This window comes from Phyllobates terribilis, unplaced genomic scaffold (assembly GCF_046119375.1).
Source record: "Phyllobates terribilis strain yellow unplaced genomic scaffold, ASM4611937v1 Scaffold_60__1_contigs__length_8166268, whole genome shotgun sequence".
NCBI lineage: Eukaryota > Metazoa > Chordata > Amphibia > Anura > Dendrobatidae > Phyllobates > Phyllobates terribilis.
The window spans coordinates 1,360,596-1,382,352 of record NW_027362820.1 but is presented as its reverse complement, the minus strand read 5'-3'; the positions used below and the strand labels follow the sequence as shown (position 1 = coordinate 1,382,352).

The window sequence follows — 21,757 nt, the reverse complement described above, 5'->3', positions numbered from 1 at the left end:
CATAAGAAAATGTGGTCAACCTTGTTTTAGTTTTTTTTTTTAATATATAAGATTTTTAGTTATAGTCTTTGTTATATTCACATAGAAGACCGGTGGGTTTTTTCTTTTTTAGTAACAAAGTATATACAGTGGGGAAAATAAGTATTGGATACACTGACGATTTTGCAAGTTTTCCCACCTACAAAGAATGGAGAGGGCTGTAATTTTTATCGTAGGTACACTTCACCTGTGAGAGACAGAATCTAAAAATAAAAAAACAGAAAATAACATTTTATAATTTTTACATACTTATTTCATGCAATTATGCAAATTAATTATTTGATACAATAGAAAAACAGATCTTAATATTTGGTACGGAAACCTTTGTTTGCAATTACAGAGGTCAGACGTTTCCTGTAGTTCTTGACCAAGTTTGCAGACACTGCAGCAGGAATTTTGGACCACTCCTCCATACAGATCTTCTCCAGATCTTTCAAGTTTCGGGACTGTTGCTGGGTGCAGTTGTCCTGTCCCCTTTGCAGAAAAGCACCCCCAAAGTATAAGGTTTCCCCCAGCATGCTTCTCAGTTGGGACGGTGTTCTTGGGGGTTGTACTCATCCTTCTTCTTTCTCCAAACACGGCAAGTGGAGTTGATACCAAAAAGTCCTATTTTGGTCTCATCTGACCACATGACCCTCTCCCATGCCTCCTCTGGATCACCCAGATGGTCATTGGCGAACTTCAAACGGGCCTGGACATGTGCTGGCGTGAGCAGGGGACCTTGCGTGCCCTGCAGGAGTTTAATCCATGACGGCATAGTGTGTTACTAATGGTAATGTTTGAGACTGTAGTCTCGGCTCTCTTCAGGTCATTGACCAGGTCCTCCTGTGTAGTTCTGGGCTGATTCCTGACCTTTCTCAGAATCATCCTTATCCCACGGGTCGAGATCTTGCATGGAGCCCCAGACCGAAGAAGATTGACAGTCATCTTGTGTTTCTTCCATTTTCTAATAATTGTGCCAACAATTGTTGCCTTCTCACCAAGCTACTTGCATATTGTCCTGTAGCCAATCCCAGCCTGGAGCAGGTCTACAATTTTGTCCCTGGTGTCCTTAGATAGCTCTTTGGTCTTAACCATGGTGGATAGGTTGGAGTGTGATTGATTGAGTGTGTGGACAGGTGTCTTTTATACAGGTAACGAGTTCAAACAGGTACAATAAATACAGGTGAGGAGTGCAGAGTAGGAGGGCTTCTGGAAGAAAAACTAACAGGTCTGTGAGAGCCAGATTTCTTGCTGGTTGGTAGGTGATCAAATACTTATTTCATGCAATGAAATGCGATTTAATTATTTAAAAATCATACAATGTGATTTTTTTTTGGATTTTATTTTTAGATTCTGTCTCTCACAGTTGAAGTGTACCTATGATAAAAATAACAGACCTATCCATTCTTTGTAGGTGGGAAAACTTGCAAAATCAGCAGTGTATCAAATACTTATTTTCCCTACTGCGTGCGTGTATGTATGTATATATATATATATATGTGTGTGTGTGTGTGTATGTACAGTACAGACCAAAAGTTTGGACACACCTTCTCATTTAAAGACTTTTTATGTATTTTCATGACTATGAAAATTGTACATTCACACTGAAGGCATCAAAACTATGAATTAACACATGTGGAATTATATACTTAACAAAAAAGTGTGAAACAACTGAAAATATGTCTTATATTCTAGGTTCTTCAAAGTAGCCACCTTTTGCTTTGATGACTGCTTTGCACACTCTTGGCATTCTCTTGATGCGCTTCAAGTGGTAGTCACCGGAAATGGTCTTCCAACAATCTTGAAGGAGTTCCCGGAGATGCTTAGCACTTGTTGGCCCTTTTGCCTTCACTCGGCGGTCCAGCCCACCCCCAACCATCTCGATTGGGTTCAGGTCTGGTGACTGTGGAGGCCAGGTCATCTGGCGTAGCACCCCATCACTCGCCTTCTTGGTCAAATAGCCCTTACACAGCCTGGAGGTGTGTTTGGGGTCATTGTCCTTTTGAAAAATAAATGATGGTCCAACTAAACGCAAACCGGATGGAATAGCATGCCGCTGCAAGATGCTGTGGTAGCCATGCTGGTTCAGTATGCCTTCAATTTTGAATAAATCTCCAACAGTGTCACCAGCAAAGCACCCCCACACCATCACTCCTCCTCCTCCATGCTTCACTGTGTGAACCAGGCATGTAGAGTCCATCCGTTCACCTTTTCTGCGTCGCACAAAGACACGGTGGTTGGAACCAAAGATCTCAAATTTGGACTCATCAGACCAAAGCACAGAATTCCACTGGTCTAATGTCCATTCCTTGTGTTCTTTAGCCCAAACAAGTCTCTTCTGCTTGTTGCCTGTCCTTAGCAGTGGTTTCCTAGCAGCTATTTTACCATGAAGGCCTGCTGCACAAAGTCTCCTCTTAACAGTTGTTGAAGAGATGTTTCTGCTGCTAGAACTCTGTGTGGTATTGACCTGGTCTCTAATCTGAGCTGCTGTTAACCTGCAATTTCTGAGGCTGGTGACTCGAATAAACTTATCCTCAGAAGCAGAGGTGACTCTTGGTCTTCCTTTCCTGGGGCAGTCCTCATGTGAGACAGTTTCTTTGTAGCGCTTGATGGTTTTTGCAACTGCACTTGGGGACACTTTCAAAGTTTTCACAATTTTTCGGACTGACTGACCTTCATTTCTTAAAGTAATGATGGCCACTCATTTTTCTTTACTTAGCTGCTTTTTTCTTGCCATAATACAAATTCTAACAGTCTATTCAGTAGGACTATCAGCTGTGTATCCATCAGACTTCTGCACAACACAACTGATGGTCCCAACCCCATTTATAAGGCAAGAAATCCCACTTATTAAACCTGACTGGGCACACCTGTGAAGTGAAAACCATTTCCGGTGACTACCTCTTGAAGCTCATCAAGAGAATGCCAAGAGTGTGCAAAGCAGTCATCAAAGCAAAAGGTGGCTGTTATGATCTGCTACAGGGACTAAGGAAAGACAGGAGAACTGTCCCTACAATAGAACTAAACTAGATCCCTACGATGTAACGGGGAACCTGATCCTGCGATCAGACCCGCTAAAGTCCTCGGCTAGTCTGAACGAAGACCTATAGATGTGAGGGAGGGATCCCTACAAGAACTAGGGACTGGGATAAGTTGGACACCTCCTAGCAGAAATAGTAGCAGTCAAAGACAAACACACAACAAAAAGCATAGAGGTCAGAAGACCTAGCAAAACTAACAGAGAACGGCAACAGAGCACCAAGCTAGCTCAAGAGTAGTAAATACAATGAAGTCCAGCAAGACCAGGAGGGCGGAGCCGGATTAAATAGGCAAAAATGGTCATGTGACCAGCAAACTAAAAAAAAACTAACAGGAGAGTTCTAACAGTACCCCCTCTTCTAAGAGGATCCTCCGGATCCCCTAGGCCCAGGCTTACCAGGAAACCTCCTGTGAAACTCTCTGACAAGTCTGGAAGCAGAAACATCATCCGCCCTCACCCATGAGTTATCCTCAGGTCCGAAACCCTTCCAAGCGACGAGATACTGCAAACTCCCTCTATACCGTCTAGAATTTAGGATGCAGGAAATTTCATATTCCCCGTCCTCCACCACCGGAGGAACAGTGGCAGAGGCGTCACCATCAGACACATCAGCTTTTTTCAACAGAGAAACATGAAACACCGGGTTAATCTTCCAGGACGTAGGAACCTCCAACCTAACAGCAGATTGGTTAACTATCTGAAGCACCTTAAAGGGCCCTACGAACTTGGGACCCAATTTTTTAGAAGGAATCCTCAATCGCAGATTCTTAGAGGACAACCAAACCATGTCACCAACAGCAAACAAAACCTCTTGCCGTTTCCTATCAAAGTACCTCTTAGATTTTTTGTTAGCCTCCTGAAGATTACCACGCACATCTGTCCAAACTCTCTCCAAATCACCGGAAAAACTCTCCTCCTCCGGCACAGCCGAAACCAATTTGGAGAATGACCCAAAAGACGGATGTCTCCCAGAACAACAAAAAAAAGGCGAACACCCAGCAGAAGAGGTTGTATGGTTGTTAAGAGCAAATTCAGCAAGTGGCAGAAACTCAGACCACCCCTCTTGATTGTCTGCCACAAAACAACGCAAGAACTGCTCAATATCCTGGTTCTTCCTTTCTGTCTGGCCATTAGACTCAGGATGATATCCAGATGAAAGCGACAAATGAACTCCCAACCTGTCACAAAAGGCACGCCAAAAACGAGCCACGAACTGAGGTCCCCTATCAGAAACAATGTCAGTAGGTACACCATGTAGTCTGACAATTTCCTTGACAAAGGCCTTAGCGAGTGTCTTAGCGCAAGGCAGTTTGATGAAGGGAACCAAGTGACACATCTTGCTAAAACGGTCCACGACCACCCAGATGACCGTGAAACCTTCAGAGGAGGGAAGGTCAGTAATAAAGTCCATAGCCAGATGTGTCCAAGGTGCACTAGGAACCTCCAGAGGGCAAACCAACCCCGCAGCAGGAGCATGCGAAGACTTAGATCTAGCACACACAGTACATTGACGCACCCACTTAATGACTTCCTTCTGCCATCCAGGCCACCAAAAACTGCGACCCACAAGTCTCTTGGTCTCAGAAATTCCTGGATGACCTGCCAACCGAGACTCATGACACTCAACAAACAAATCTCTCCTAAAGGTCCTAGGCACAAACAACCTCCCATGGGGAGTGTTAGATGGGGCATTCTCCTGAGCTTTAAGAATCTCATCCTCCAAAACGGAGTCCAAAGCAGCAATCACAACACCTTCTTGTAAAATGTCCTCCTCAACACCGACCATGGGAGAAAAGCTGCGAGACAAAGCACACACTTTAACATTCTTGGTACCCGGGATGTAAGTAACGGAAAAATTAAACCGCGAGAAAAAAAGTGCCCACCTAGCCTGATGGGCATTCAAGCGCTTGGCAGCATCAAGATAGATCAGATTTTTATGATCAGTGAAAACCTGAATGGGAAATTCAGCACCTTCCAAGAGGTGACGCCAGTGTTCAAATGCGAGTTTAATCGCCAGCAATTCCCGATTACCAATATCGTAATTAAGTTCAGTCTCAGAAAATTTTTTTGAAAAAAAGGCACAGGGATGTACTCCATCCTTGTTTTCCTGAGACAACACCGCACCGACCCCCACCGAAGAAGCATCAACCTCAACCAAAAACGGCTTAGTCACATCAGGCTGCATAAGGATGGGAGCAGAGGTGAACCTCTCCTTTAGAAACACAAAAGCTTCAATGGCCTCAGAAGTCCACTGAACCGCATTAGCACCTTTCCTGGTGAGATCGGTCAGCGGTTTGACAATAATAGAAATTTTTTTTATGAATTTTCTGTAATAATTGGCGAAACCCAAAAACCTCTGTATCGATTTCAAACCAATAGGCCTAGGCCATTCCTGCACAGCTTGAACTTTAACCGGGTCCATCTCAAAACCTTCACTGGAGACAATGTAGCCCAAAAAACTAATTCTCTGTACAGCGAACTCACATTTCTCCAGCTTAGCAAAAAGCGAATTGTCCATTAATAACTGTAAAACCCCACGTACGCTACGCCAATGAGACTCCAGATCAGGCGAATAAATCAGAAGGTCATCCAAATACACAACCACATTTTTGCCGATTAAAGGTCTAAGCATGTCATTAATAAGATTCTGAAAAAATGCTGGAGCATTGGTAAGACCAAAAGGCATAACCAGATTCTCAAAATGACCCACAGGAGTGTTAAAAGCAGTCTTCCATTCATCACCCTCCTTCATGCGCAACAAATTGTATGCCCCCCGGAGATCAATTTTAGAGAACCACTTGGCCCCAACTAACTGGTTAAATAAATCAGGAATCAATGGCAGTGGGTAAGGATTGCGTACAGTAATTTTATTAATCTCACGAAAGTCCAGACAAGGACGTAAACCGCCATCTTTTTTTTTTTCCAAAAAAAATCCAACAGCCACAGGAGACTTGGAAGGCCTAATGTGACCGGCGGCCAAGCTTGTCTGTATGTATTCCTCCAAAGCCTTTCTCTCAGGAATAGTAAGATTAAATAAACGACTTTTAGGAAGAGTCGCTCCAGGGACAAATTCAATGGTACAATCATAGTCTCTATGGGGAGGCAAAATTTGTGACTCCTCCTCAGAAAAAACTCTCCAAAAATCCTGAATAGGTACAGGTAATTCCCCTTTTTCCACAGCAGCAATGCGCCCGTTACAACACTTGTCATAACACTTAGGGCTCCAGGACTTAATTTCATTGGTAGACCAATCCAGTACAGGATTGTGCAATTTTAACCAGGGTAACCCCAATATTACTGGAGAAGGCAAATTATCCAATACCACCAAATCCAAATTTTCTTGGTGAATACCATTAATAGTGAGGGGAAATTCACAGACCTTATGAGTAACACTCTTCAAGGGAGAGCCATCAACAGAAACCACAGCAATAGGGGATGACAAAGTTTTAGGTTCTAATCTAAGTTTTTCCAAGAATCCCCCATCAATCACATTCAGAGTAGAACCACAATCCACAAATACCCGAAATTCAATTAATTCATCCTGAGCAGCAGTAGTGGCAGATAGGAATACTCCCTTAGAATTTAAACAGGCAATACGGGCATAACTGACCATTTTTTTTTCTTTCTTCAAACGAAGCACACAGTTCTTAATAAAATGACCAGAATTTCCGCAATAGAAGCACAAGCCTTCAGAAAGCCTGCGATCTTTTTCCTGAGAGCGGGGTGTCATCGCTCCAATCTCCATCGGCTCTCCATTGTCAGCACAGACCCTCTCAAGACTCGGAGCTGACATAGCAGAGGATTTGCTCTCATTAACCCTTGCACGCAGTCTCCTGTCCACCCGTATAGCTAATTGCATAGCCTCCTGCAAGTTTCCAGGTGTGGGATAAGCAATCAGTAAATCCTTAACCCTTTCACCTAGCCCTGCAAGAAACAAGCTTTTCAAAGCTGAATCGTTCCACCCCACCTGGGCAGACCACCGACGGAAGTGAGAACAATATTTTTCCACATTACCTGATCCCTGCCTCAAACGTCTCAATTCAGACTCAGCAGATGAGACACGATCAGGATCATCATACAACAAACCCAAAGCAGAAAAAAAACTATCCACTGATCTAAAGCACGGATCACTAGGTTGGAGAGAGAAGGCCCATCCCTGAGGATCTTTGCGCAAAAGTGACATTATGAACCCTATGCGCTGTGATTCATCACCAGAGGATCCGGGTCTCAAACGAAAATACAATAAACAAGCATTTTAAAAAGAAAAAAAATCTTGTTGTTCGCCATAAAATAAATCAGGCAGACGTACCTTTGGTTCCACAAAATGTGCTCCAGAACGTGTTGTTGGAGCTTGGCCACCTCCAGAGAGAGTCCCTGCAAGCGTTGAGCCAAATCTTGAACCGAGACCATGATGGAAAACTGGAGGTCTTTCCTTAGAGAAAATTTTTTTTTTTTTCTTTTAGGGCTGGACTTACTGTTATGATCTGCTACAGGGACTAAGGAAAGACAGGAGAACTGTCCCTACAATAGAACTAAACTAGATCCCTACGATGTAACGGGGAACCTGATCCTGCGATCAGATCCGCTAAAGTCCTCGGCTAGTCTGAACGAAGACCTATAGATGTGAGGGAGGGATCCCTACAAGAACTAGGGACTGGGATAAGTTGGACACCTCCTAGCAGAAATAGTAGCAGTCAAAGACAAACACACAACAAAAAGCATAGAGGTCAGAAGACCTAGCAAAACTAACAGAGAACGGCAACAGAGCACCAAGCTAGCTCAAGAGTAGTAAATACAATGAAGTTCAGCAAAACCAGGAGGGCGGAGCCGGATTAAATAGGCAAAAATGGTCATGTGACCAGCAAACTAAAAAAAAACTAACAGGAGAGTTCTAACAGTGGCTACTTTGAAGAACCTAGAATATAAGACATATTTTCAGTTGTTTCACACTTTTTTGTTAAGTATATAATTCCACATGTGTTAATTCATAGTTTTGATGCCTTCAGTGTGAATGTACAATTTTCTTAGTCATGAAAATACAGATAAATCTTTAAATGAGAAGGTGTGTCCACCTTTTGGTCTGTACTGTATATATACACTGCTCAAAAAAATAAAGGGAACACTTAAACAACAGAATATAACTTCAAGTAGATCAAACTGTCCACTTAGGAAACGACACTAATTGACAATCAATTTCACATGCTGTTGTGCAAATGGAATAGACAATAGATGGAAATTATTGGCAATTATCAAGACACCCTCAAAGGATTGATTCTGCAGGTGGGGACCACAGACCACATCTCAGTACCAATGCTTTCTGGCAGATGTTTTGGTCACTTTTGAATGTTGGATATGCTTTCACACTCGTGGTAGCATGAGACGGACTCTACAACCCACAGAAGTTGCTCAGGTAGTGCAGCTCATCCAGGATGGCACATCAGTGCGAGCTGTGGCAAGAAGGTTTGCTGTGTCTGTCAGCGTAGTGTCCAGAGGCTGGAAGTGCTACCAGTAGACAGGCCAGTACACCAGGAGACAAGAAGGGGGCCGTAGGAGGGCAACAACCCAGCAGCAGTACCGCTACCTCCGCCTTTGTGCAAGGAGGAACAAGGGGAGCACTGACAGAGCCCTGCAAAATGACCTCCAGCAGGCCACAAATGTTCATGTGTCTGCACAAACGGTTAGAAACCGACTCCATGAGGGCGGTATGAAGGCCCGACATCCACAGATGGGGGTTATGATCACATCCCAACATTGTGCAGGACGCTTGGCATTTGCCACGGAACACCAGGATTGGCAAAGTCGCCACTGGCGCCCTGTGCTCTTCACAGATGAAAGCAGGTTCACACTGAGCACATGTGACAGACATGACAGAGTCTGGAGACGCCGCGGAGAGCGATCTGCTGCCTGCAACATCCTTCAGCATGACCGGTTTGGCAGTGGGTCAGTAATGGTGTGGAGTGGCATTTCTTTGGAGGGCCGCACAGCCCTCCATGTGCTCGCCAGAGGTAGCCTGACTGCCATTAGGTACCGAGATGAGATCCTCAGACCCCTTGTGAGACCATATGCTGGTGAGGTTGGCCCTGGGTTCCTCCTAATGCAGGACAATGCCAGACCTCATGTGGCTGGAGTGTGTCAGCAGTTCCTGCAAGATGAAGGCATTGAAGCTATGGACTGTCCCGCCCGTTCCCCAGACCTGAATCCGATTGAGCACATCTGGGACATCATGTCTCGCTCCATCCACCAACGTCACGTTGCACCACAGACTGTCCAGGAGTTGGTGGATGCTTTAGTCCAGGTCTGGGAGGAGATCGCACAGGAGACCATCCGCAACCTCATCAGGAGCATGCCCAGGCGTTGTAGGGAGGTCATACAGGCACGTTGAGGCCGCACACAATACTGAACCTCATTTTGACTTGTTTTAAGGACATTACATCAAAGTTGGATCAGCCTGTAGTGTGTTTTTCCACTTTAATTTTGGGGGTGACTCCAAATCCAGGCCTCCATTAGTTAATAAATTTGATTTCCATTGATGATTTTTGTGTGATTTTGTTGTCAGCACATTCAGCTTTGTACAGAACAAAGTATTCAATGAGAATATTTCATTCATTCAGATCTAGGATGTGTTATTTGAGTGTTCCCTTTATTTTTTTGAGCAGTGTATGTATATGTGTGTGTATATATATAATTTTTTTTAATTTTTTTCAATACATATTTCACTTTGGAGCTGACATAAGTCATGGACATGGGCTCTGTATCATGATATGTCTCCAATTTAGCAAATCTAGATCATGAAAGTAACTCTGTGACCTGCCATGTTGTCACCTTGAGTAATATGCTATAGGTATCATTACTGAGTCATATAGTGATGAAGTGATTGACAGTTGCTCCTGCTTTCTATCGAGCGTCTCTCCTGCTCTCTCTCTCGAGCGTCTCTCCTGCTCTCTCTCTCTCAAGCATCTCTCCTGCTCTCTCTCTCGAGCGTCTCTTCTGCTCTCTCTCTCTAGCTTCTCTCCTGCTCTTTCTCTCGAGCGTCTCTCCTGCTCTCTCTCTCTCGAGCATCTCTCCTGCTCTCTCTCTCGAGCGTCTCTCCTGCTCTCTCTCTCGAGCGTCTCTCCTGCTCTCTCTCTCTCGAGCGTCTCTCCTGCTCTCTCTCTCTCGAGCGTCTCTCCTGCTCTCTCTCTCGAGCGTCTCTCCTGCTCTCTCTCTCGAGCGTCTCTCCTGCTCTCTCTCTCGAGCGTCTCTCCTGCTCTCTCTCGAGCGTCTCTCCTGCTCTCTCTCTCGAGCGTCTCTCCTGCTCTCTCTCTCGAGCTTCTCTCCTGCTCTCTCTCTCGAGAGAGTCTCTCTCTCTCTAGCGTCTCTCCTGCTCTCTCTCTAGCGTCTCTCCTGCTCTCTCTCTCTCGAGCGTCTCTCCTGCTCTCTCTCTCGAGCGTCTCTCCTGCTCTCTCTCTCTCGAGTGTCTCTCCTGCTCTCTCTCTCGAGCGTCTCTCCTGCTCTCTCTCTCGAGTGTCTCTCCTGCTCTCTCTCTCTCAAGCGTCTCTCCTGCTCTCTCTCGAGCGTCTCTCCTGCTCTCTCTCTCGAGCGTCTCTCCTGCTCTCTCTCTCTCGAGCTTCTCTCCTGCTCTCTCTCTCGAGCGTCTCTCTCTCTCTAGCGTCTCTCCTGCTCTCTCTCTAGCGTCTCTCCTGCTCTCTCTCTCTCGAGCGTCTCTCCTGCTCTCTCTCGAGCGTCTCTCCTGCTCTCTCTCTCGAGCGTCTCTCCTGCTCTCTCTCTCGAGCTTCTCTCCTGCTCTCTCTCTCGAGCGTCTCTCTCTCTCTAGCGTCTCTCCTGCTCTCTCTCTCTCGAGCGTCTCTCCTGCTCTCTCTCTCTCGAGCGTCTCTCCTGCTCTCTCTCTCGAGCGTCTCTCCTGCTCTCTCTCTCGAGCATCTCTCCTGCTCTCTCTCTCTCGAGCGTCTCTCCTGCTCTCTCTCGAGCGTCTCTCCTGCTCTCTCTCGAGCGTCTCTCCTGCTCTCTCTCTCGAGCGTCTCTCCTGCTCTCTCTCTCGAGCGTCTCTCCTGCTCTCTCTCTCTCGAGCATCTCTCCTGCTCTCTCTCTCTCGAGCGTCTCTCCTGCTCTCTCTCGAGCGTCTCTCCTTCTCTCTCTCTCGAGCGTCTCTCCTGATCTTGAGCGTCTCTCCTGCACTCTCTCTCTCTCGAGCGTCTCTCCTGCTCTCTCTCTCTCGAGTGTCTTTCTAGCGTCTCTCCTGCTCTCTCTCTCTCTCGAGCGTCTCTCCTGCTCTCTCTCTCGAGCGTCTTTCTATCGTCTCTCCTGCTCTCTCCAGCCCTTGTCTGCTTGATCGCTGATACTGCCATACTTTGTGGTCTGTATACACTGTGTTCCAAATTATTATGCAAATAATATTTTCTCAGATTTTCCCAAATTACCTATATGAATTGCAGTCATTGTAATTTTCCAGTCAAATAACTATTAGAGTACAATTGAAAGGTTTTTGTACAAACTGCCTATGATAACAGTATATTTAAAAAAAAAACTCAAACTGTTCTCAAAATGCATGTTCCAAATTATTATGCACAGCAGAGTTTTCAACCTTTCCATTTTAATAAAGAACAAAAAAATGGTCATTTTTGAAATTATAAGCATTAGCAGGTTATTACAAACTGAAATCAAACAGTTTTCAACTCAAAACTTTATTCTAGGTGATGTTACATTTGCACATAGGACCCCTTGTTCGAAAGGAGCTTCTGAACTCTCTCGTCCATTGAATTTGTCAGGTTTTGGATGGTTTCTGCTTCAATTGTTTTGCATGAGGACAGAATACCCTCCCAGAGCTGTTGCTTAGATGTGAACTGCCTCCCGCCATCATAGACACTCCTTTTGATGATGCTCCAGAGGTTCTCAATGGGGTAGAGGTCAGGGGAGCATGGGGGCCACACCATAAGTTTGTCCCCTTTTATGCCCATAGCAGCCAGAGATGCAGATGTGTTATGTGCAGCATGAGATGGGGCATTATCATGCATGAAAATGATCTTGCTGCGGAATGCACGGTTCTTCTTCTTGAACCATGGAAGGAAGTGCTGCTTGAGAAACTCAACATACATTATGGAGTTCATCTTTACCCCTTCAGGGATCCTAAAAGGGCCGACAATCCCTCTCCCCATGATTCCAGCCCAAAACATTACTCCACCTCCTCCTTGTTAGCGCCGTAGCCATGTTTGCATGGGGTGTCCATCAACCAGCCATCCTCCACTCCATCCATCTGGACCATCGAGATTGTTTCATGCATGATAATGCCCCGTCTCATGCTGCACATAACACATCTGCATCTCTGGCTGCTATGGGCATAAAAGGGGACAAACTTATGGTGTGACCCCCATGCTCCCCTGAACTCAACCCCATTGAGAACCTCTGGAGCATCATCAAAAGGAGTGTCAATGGTGGGGGGAGGCAGTTCACATCTAAGCAACAGCTCTGGGAGGGTATTCTGTCCTCATGCAAAATAATTGAAGCAGAAACCATCCAAAACCTGACAAATTCAATGGACGAGAGAGTTCAGAAGCTCCTTTCGAACAAGGGGTCCTATGTGCAAATGTAACATCACCTAGAATAAAGTTTTGAGTTGAAAACTGTTTGATTTCAGTTTGTAATAACCTGCTAATGCTTATAATTTCAAAAATGACCATTTTTTTGTTCTTTATTAAAATGAAAAGGTTGAAAACTCTGCTGTGCATAATAATTTGGAACATGCATTTTGAGAACAGTTTGAGTTTTTTTTTTTTTTTAAATATACTGTTATCATAGGCAGTTTGTACAAAAACCTTTCAATTGTACTCTAATAGTTATTTGACTGGAAAATTACAATGACTGCAATTCATAAAGGTAATTTGGGAAAATCTGAGAAAATATTATTTGCATAATAATTTGGAACACAGTGTTACGCCAGGAATCTCTGATCATGTTAGGTGTTATTATGGCATTAGCCACATGATTCTTTCTGATGAGAGTTTACAGCTGTTAACATCTTAACAATTTTCTCCTTTTTTAGTTTACTATGCACTCAGATCTTGGGAAAATAGTCCAGAATTTACTAGAAGAGTTTTGGAAAAGCCCTCCAACCCTGGCCCCAACCTCTGGCTCTTTCCCCTAGTAAGTAATTATATTGTCCTGAGATCTCAGATCCTTCCATTGTTATGGCGGAATATCATCTAAGTTTAAAGGGTTATTCCAATATTCTTAAAGTGGTGAAATTGCAAAATTCTTGTAAAATCAAGCAATTTAGTAATTTACTTGTTATTAAAAATCCTTTCCATTCTCAACAATGGAAGTATATTTAATTTTATTCTTTTCTGCTTCTGCGGTGGCAAAATACAAATCCTTCCCAGTAGAGCTTGTAAGCACTGCCCGAAGCTGGCTGGATGGCTGGAGCGCACTGCCGGCTTCAGTGCCGCTGCTTCCCAGATGCTGCAAAGGCAAAATGATCTCTGCTTGCAGCACCAGAGAGCGCATAGTTCGGACAAGCCGCACAACACATGCCGCTGCACCAAGCTGTCAATCAAGCAGGAGCGCACTGCTCCCCATAAATCGGGAAGCGAGGAGGCTGGGGAGCGGTGCACTTCTACTTGATAAGATGGCACATCCGCTTTTAGCACTTATTTCTGCTCATCTGAACGATTGTTTACCCTCACATTGCGGCTGAATTTGTGGTTCCATGTAGCAAATTACAGTAAGTTCTAATTTTGACTGCAGGTTTCTTTGTAGAGTTGTACCTTAACTTGTACCTGAACATTTCTTTTTCTCTCCTTTAGACTTTTAACATTATCAAAATTCAGACTTTACAAATTATGGGTCCCCTCCTTTCCATATTGTTTGATGGGAATACCCACTGTACACCAATGATGAGAGTTTTGTACCGAGTGGTTGGGGTCTAAGGGCTAGCGTTTCTCCTTGTGGAGAATGCCAAGCCAAGCCTGGCATGTCAGAGTGAGGAGACGTATAAGCCGTGCATGCTCCTCTGGGCAATTAAATATGCAAATTGTCTCTTCAGAGAGGAAGAGTATTAGAACTTTAGCGCCACCTTTTGGAAGTAATCCTAAAAGTCAATATCGACCCTTTAACGAGCCTTGCCATATGACTTAGGATAAAAGCCAAACCAGATTCTCAATTTGCAGACACGGTGTGTCGGGGAAACTCTGCATGATGCCGCTGCACATGAGACTATGTTCACACGTCAGTAATCATCCATTAGAACTTTCTAACATGATTACTGGATGTGTGAACATAGTCCGTATCCAGCAGCAATCTGATAACAGAACAGTTGTGCAGGCCCAACTTTTTTTTATGTGGCAAAAAAAAAAACTTATTTCCATTTGATCCATTTTGTAACATTGAACCCTATGGAAAACTGATTTGTTAATTAGCCATCCATTTTTTTTTCATTTTGCAAAAGGTTAATTGTTCTATTTACTGGATCAGTTTCAAAAGGAAGAAAACAGATGGCTAATAAACGGATCCGTTTTCCATAGACGTCAGTGTTAAGAAAATGGACCGAGTTGAAATTAGTTTCTTTTCAGGTGGACAAAAAAGTTGTGTCAATTATTTTTTTTTTGTGTGTGAATGGATCGCTGCTGGATCCATCCTAACTGATGATTACTGCACATGTGAACATAGGCCAACGCTATGGGAGCTGTGGAAATGGCGGTGTGTTCACAATCATTTACACTTCAGAGACCAAAGAAGTCTTCAGTTGTAGTGACAAGTTGGAGTCACAGTGATGTAAATTTATCTCCATCACTCAACAGAAATCTGTGGCGGTGAATAGAAGAGACTTGGAGTACAAAGCTGGTGCGATGGGGCGGTCATTTTCAAGACTGCTTAAGCTGTAGCGTTATTGGCAGCACATCATCGCCCTGTGTGATCAGATCGTGTGCTGCTGAGATTCTATCATATTAACCATCATTCTGTGCGGACAGAAGTGCGGCTCGCCTGTCTAAACATCTCCAGAAGTGACTGCCTATGGATATGATGCTGCTGATGGGCAGAATGGGTATAATGACTAAACCCAGCATTACAGGGTGCTATATACCATCCAGACGGCTCCTCTTACTTCTCTTGTACATTTTCTGTCCGTGGATGTGACGCGCCCCCTGGGACATCTTCCTTTTTGAGGGGAATACCCGGCACCGGATCAGATGGGGGGTTGTAGTCTCCGAGCGGCTGTGACCCGGTCCCGTGCCCAGGGCGTCAAGCTCAGTGTGATGTGGCAGTTCTACAGATGTTACTAAAGTTCTTTTGTGTCGACTACGCCACCCGTTGTGGTGCGGTCACTGTGGCCGCCGCTGCAGCAGGGTCCGCTGAGGCAGATGGTGGGTGCGCAGCTTGGTGAGATAACCCCCAACGGGAGGGGTATAGCCTCAGAGGGGACAGGCGCAGAGGATGGGGGTTGTGGTGGTGTAGTGCAGACGGCAGTGAAGACAGAGTCGGGTTGTGCAGTTAAGGGTGTTTACTTACTGCAGATGTTGTACTGGTCACTCCAGCTCCGAGTGACCACCCGAGCCGTGCTGCGTCCACCAGGTCCTGGATCCAGCCAACCCCCAAACAAGTCCGGAGCGTGGCCCTGAGCTCTCCCTCTGTCCTTTCTTCAGCCGTCCCCACCAGTGATCCACCTAGGTCCAGCTCCCTCGGGCCTTCTGTTGGGACACCCTTGGCCCTGGGTTCCCTGACCCTTCATGTGGTGTGCCTTCGGGGTGGATGTGATGGGTGGCCGTGGCAGATGCTGCCCACGGCCTCCGGTCTCTGGCTGGGGATTGTTTTTACCCCCACCAGTTTGGGTTCCGGTACCCTTTTGCTGACTCCTCACCCGGTGCTCTGATTTGGGTTCTTGGGTCCCTTCTCTTCTGTGCTCTGGGTCTTTCTCTTTTCTCCTCTCTCACTCTGGGTCTTGGTCTTTCTTCTCTCCTCTCCTGACTTGTTTTCTGCAGCTGATCCTCTCTGCATCTGGCTCTCTGCATCTGACAGGCTCCTCTGCATCTGACCCTGATTCTAGTTGGTGCCCACCTTATATATCCCTCTATGTGTGAGCTCAGGTGACCAGCACCCAATGAGCTCCTAACTTTACCCAGGCTGCTCCCCCTATCTGCGCCTACACTACATGGGATGTTCCACCCCCCTCCCACTCCAGCCAGGAACAGACTCGGTCGTACCTGCACATTTCTAAGTGGGAGTACCGTCGCCCTGTTCCTCGGAAATGGGATGTATGTAGTGCATGCAGCCTACCGAGCTCAGTTCCACACTCCATCCTTACCCGGGAGTGGAATATCACACCTCTGGATTGAGGTGCAATACCCCTGTAGCAGCCGAATCCTCAGGGTGCTACATTCCCCCCTGGTAAATCACAGCACGTCCTCGGGCTGTAAGACATAAATAACACCAAAACATACATTTTTTTTTCCATATAAACATAATAAAACATATAAAACATTATATATATATAAAACTTTTTATATAAACATTCTCGTCGTCTCTTGTTTCAGGTTCCTCCTCCGGACACTGTGCAACGTGTGTCCGGGAAAAATGCGACAGTCTCTTAGAAAAACTGGTTTTCCTATAAAACCGGTAGGGGGCGCTTTAGGAAGCGCAACTATATACAGGGGAGGTTGGCCGCTCTCAGTCCTCGGCCAGGTAGAGGGAAGGGAATGGCTGCTCACAGTCCTCAGCCTGTGGGATGAAGGGGTTAACGGGTAAACAGTTCACTCAGCTGGTCCCAACGGGGACTATATATATATGTATCAACAGTTTCTTTGGTACCCGGTCGGGTAACTATTTACAGCACCTGCTCTGCCGCACTCAACGGCGTCTTCCTCCTGCTCTTTGCTTGTAGCTGGTGGTAACTTCAGACCCGTCCGGCCATGTGAGCTGGCTGAACAAGTCCTCCCCCAGACGCGGCACCCTTGGTTTTACGGGCGCGGGCGCGGTGGTGGTGGCGCCCGGATTGCCCAGGCCTTGCGGCCAGGCCTGGGGCACCTGGAAGGTGAAGGGCACCGTTAGGACGGCGGCGCCCTGGGCTACCTGGCCTTGCGGCCAGGCCGGAGGCTCCGCGGAGGTAGGGGGCGCTGTTGGTGATGCGGCGCCCGGGGGTACTAGGCCTTGCGACCAGGCTGGTGGTATTTCCTGCTTTGTCACGCTCCGGGTCGAGGCGCGTGACGTCACAGGGGTCGCTGCGGCGGCTTCCGGTCGGGGCCTAGTCCATAGCGGTGACATGGCGGCTACGGGCACAGCAGGGGGACTTTCGGGCTCTGCGACGGGGAGCTGGGGCAGGTGGGCGGTTTCTCGGCTTGGGGTATAGGCGTCCCCTTTACCTGCCTCCATGCGTTCGGCTCCCTTCTCGGCGCCGTCTCCGGCCTTGGGTCCTCCCGCGCCATCCTCAGAGGCGGTCTGCTTCCTCTTCCAGGGTAGCGTGCTCCGTTGACTGGTCTCAGCTTGCTGGGTCATCTCCCGGCTCCACTCCGCCAGTATCTCGCGCTGTACCCGGGCCATCCTCCTTGCGAGGCCCTCCAGGGCAGTTTGTGCACACTCCCGGTCTCGGGGGAGCTGCGCTAAGATCTCCGCTAGACCTAGCGGGGTTGTGGACTCTAGCAGGCTCCTGACCATCGGGTCGGTGCTGCTCTGCTCTTCCTCCGGCAGGCTCCTGGCCAGCGGGCCGGTGCTGCTCTGCCCTCCTTCCTCGGTCTCTAGCAGACTCCTGGCCAGCGGGCCGGTGCTGTTCTGCTGTTTCTCCATCTCCGGGTGAGTTCCTTCGCTACTCCTCGTTCGACCTCTTGCCTCCGGGTGCGCTCGCTCCAGACTGCTCCAGGCGACACCCATCTTTGTTCTCTTCTTTCGTCTCCTCCCACTTCGAGGGCGGTCCCGGGGCAACTCGGTGACTGTCAGCTCCAGGGGCTGTTCTTTCACGCTGACAGACACCTCCAGCATCACAGTCTCTGTTGGTGGGGGCGGTTTCCACTTTTGGCGCCATTTTCTGTCCTGGCCCACGATGGGAGGTGGCCTCTTGCCCTCCTTTGGCACGCCCATAATGGCGTCCGCTGCTCTTCCAAGGCGGGAAATCTGCGGTTTTGGCGGGAAGCGTCGCCCAGTGGCGGGAAACTCTGCAGATGGCGGGAACAAGTTGGAAATGGCGGACAATCGGCGGGAAACGACTGGTGATGGAGTCCGATGGCGTGGACCCTCCGGAACCGGCAGGAGACTTCTTTCTGAGGTAAACTTGCACTTTTCTTCAGGCACGCAGTACCCGGGTGTTGCGGGCACGTAATCCTGCCGACTACGCCAAAGTTGACGCGCCCCCTGGGACATCTTCCTTTTTGAGGGGAATACCCGGCACCGGATCAGATGGGGGGTTGTAGTCTCCGAGCGGCTGTGACCCGGTCCCGTGCCCAGGGCGTCAAGCTCAGTGTGATGTGGCAGTTCTACAGATGTTACTAAAGTTCTTTTGTGTCGACTACGCCACCCGTTGTGGTGCGGTCACTGTGGCTGCCGCTGCAGCAGGGTCCGCTGAGGCAGATGGTGGGTGCGCAGCTTGGTGAGATAACCCCCAACGGGAGGGGTATAGCCTCAGAGGGGACAGGCGCAGAGGATGGGGGTTGTGGTGGTGTAGTGCAGACGGCAGTGAAGACAGAGTCGGGTTGTGCAGTTAAGGGTGTTTACTTACTGCAGATGTTGTACTGGTCACTCCAGCTCCGAGTGACCACCCGAGCCGTGCTGCGTCCACCAGGTCCTGGATCCAGCCAACCCCCAAACAAGTCCGGAGCGTGGCCCTGAGCTCTCCCTCTGTCCTTTCTTCAGCCGTCCCCACCAGTGATCCACCTAGGTCCAGCTCCCTCGGGCCTTCTGTTGGGACACCCTTGGCCCTGGGTTCCCTGACCCTTCATGTGGTGTGCCTTCGGGGTGGATGTGATGGGTGGCCGTGGCAGATGCTGCCCACGGCCTCCGGTCTCTGGCTGGGGATTGTTTTTACCCCCACCAGTTTGGGTTCCGGTACCCTTTTGCTGACTCCTCACCCGGTGCTCTGATTTGGGTTCTTGGGTCCCTTCTCTTCTGTGCTCTGGGTCTTTCTCTTTTCTCCTCTCTCACTCTGGGTCTTGGTCTTTCTTCTCTCCTCTCCTGACTTGTTTTCTGCAGCTGATCCTCTCTGCATCTGGCTCTCTGCATCTGACAGGCTCCTCTGCATCTGACCCTGATTCTAGTTGGTGCCCACCTTATATATCCCTCTATGTGTGAGCTCAGGTGACCAGCACCCAATGAGCTCCTAACTTTACCCAGGCTGCTCCCCCTATCTGCCCCTACACTACATGGGATGTTCCACCCCCCTCCCACTCCAGCCAGGAACAGACTCGGTCGTACCTGCACATTTCTAAGTGGGAGTACCGTCGGCCTGTTCCTCGGAAATGGGATGTATGTAGTGCATGCAGCCTACCGAGCTCAGTTCCACACTCCATCCTTACCCGGGAGTGGAATATCACACCTCTGGATTGAGGTGCAATACCCCTGTAGCAGCCGAATCCTCAGGGTGCTACAGATGTGCTGTATGTTGCTGCTGCCGGTAAGCAGGGCCCGGACAGTTCTCTCCCATTGTGCACCTTGCATGGCGGCTACACTAGCAGTAGAGGAGAGGTGATCATCTCGCAGCCCATGTGGAGTACGGGCTACATTGTGTCCTCATGAAGCCTGTCAGTAACCTTATCTGCACATTAACATCTCTGGTATACTAATAGGATTGCAGGGTAACTGTGTGTTAATACGTGTGTATCTGTCCGTACACAGTATGTTCAGAGCTGCAGAATTACAGCACATAATAGGCTGATCTATCTGCTGGCATGTTGGCGACACAGCATCTACCTACAGATATTGTATGTTTCATTACGATGGTGCTTGGGAGAATACTAATCTAATGAGGGAAACCCTTTCTTGTCTTTCCGCCTGTACAGCAATCCCGCAGGGAGGCCTCCGCACCCTCTTTCTGGCTTTTCTTTGTTTCCACCTTTCCCTACACAAGATAACAATAGATCAGTGCCAGTATCTGAACCTGTTCCTTCCACATACAACTCTGCCAAAACTGCCGCCCCCGCATACGGCCTAATTACAGATCTGCCGGTGCCTGTCCCCCCGTCTGAAGTAAGTGCGCAGCCGTGATCAGAAAAAGCCAAAAAATGTCAATTAAACTTTAATAGGTGGGCAGGGAAGATGTTTCTGTAAAGGGGTTGTCTGGTCTAAAACGACAAGTCTGCAGTCACTGTGTATGACTGCAGACTTGTGAATCCTCACATAGAGCACACTGCACACAGTGAGGATTCTGTGGTGTCCACACCGGGAAAGGCGGTCAGGTGGCCACAAGTATACAATATGCGTACTTCCGGCCACAATCTGGCTACACTGTTTCCAGCGCGCTCAATGCAAGAGTATTGTGCGAGGCCTTGAACTGTAGTTGGATTCTGGCTGGGAGTATGCATAGCGCGTACTTGCAGACAGCAGTGCACACTATGTGAGAATTCACAAGTCTGCAGTCAGTGTCATGTCGGATCAGAAAACCCCTTTAAGAGCTTGTCTAATCTTGTTTCATCAGGAGCACACTGCTCCTCTGTCTTGCTGGCTACCTCCTTGCTGGGGCAGTGCTCTCCTGAAGATGGACAGTTTCAACCAGCGGCATGGTCGCGCCGCTGGTCTGAACTATGCACTTTCCTCTGCTGTCGGCAGAGACCGCTTTGACTTTGCAGCGTCGGAGGAGCACAGAGGTACTGAATCCAGGGATCCGGCCAACTTCAGAGCTGCACTTGCAAGCTGTATAGCAAACTGCTTTCCTTGCCTAGGAGACTGGCCACCACTGATAGACAGCAGCAGTGGCCGGTAACCTAGGCACCGAACATTTCTGTTTCTGTAGTCTCTCACCAGTACCTGTATATATTTCTTAGGTGGGTGTGAATGGTTTTACATATAAGATGCCTGATCTCCCTGAAACGTTTCCTGAGTTGTCAGATTTGAGGTTTGTATTTTTACAACTAAAATAAAAATAAAAAAAAGTTAAATTTTTATTTGTCAAAAAAAAAAATTCTGAATTCTATATTAGTTCTAATGATAAAATGACATCCATCCTAGTATTCCCCAGGGCCACCCCTATAGATAAGTCTGTGGGGGCTTATTCTGCACACTAGCTTCTCTGTACCCTGTTGTAACATTTCCATGAAAGTCTTCGACGCACGTTTCTCTTTTTTTCGACTTCAGCGTGTCACAGCTCACCGATATGATGGAGCAAGAGGATGTTCTTCTGGAGCAGTTTGTAAATCTTCCACAACTAAAACAGATTATATCTGATAAAGAGGAGCTAGTGAAAAATATCGAGGAGCTGGCAAGTAAGATTTGGTGGATGGTAGTTGAATACGGTTTTGAGGAATGAAGAGTTTTTCTGGTTCTTGGGAAAAAAAATATAGATAGATAGATATACAGTACAGACCAAAAGTTTGGACACACCTTCTCATTTAAAGATTTTTCTGTATTTTCATGACTATGAAAATTGTACATTCACACTGAAGGCATCAAAACTATGAATTAACACATGTGGAATTATATACTTAACAAAAAAGTGTGAAACAACTGAAAATATGTCTTATACTCTAGGTTCTTCAAAGTAGCCACCTTTTGCTTTCATGACTGCTTTGCACA

The 21,757-nt window shown here is 47.3% G+C and overlaps 1 protein-coding gene across 1 annotated transcript in view; it reads left to right on the top strand.

The window, feature by feature from the left end:
* The window catches only part of LOC141192374 (vacuolar protein sorting-associated protein 37A-like), a 61,940-nt gene extending 40,449 nt beyond the window's left edge, over positions 1-21,491 (top strand). The window contains exons 4-7 of the mRNA XM_073661891.1: positions 13,098-13,198; positions 20,020-20,215; positions 21,010-21,080; positions 21,320-21,491. Of these exons, the coding sequence (XP_073517992.1) occupies positions 13,098-13,198; positions 20,020-20,215; positions 21,010-21,080; positions 21,320-21,491 (540 nt within the window). The remainder of the gene's footprint in view (positions 1-13,097; positions 13,199-20,019; positions 20,216-21,009; positions 21,081-21,319) is intronic.
* Positions 21,492-21,757: the final 266 nt, after the last annotated feature.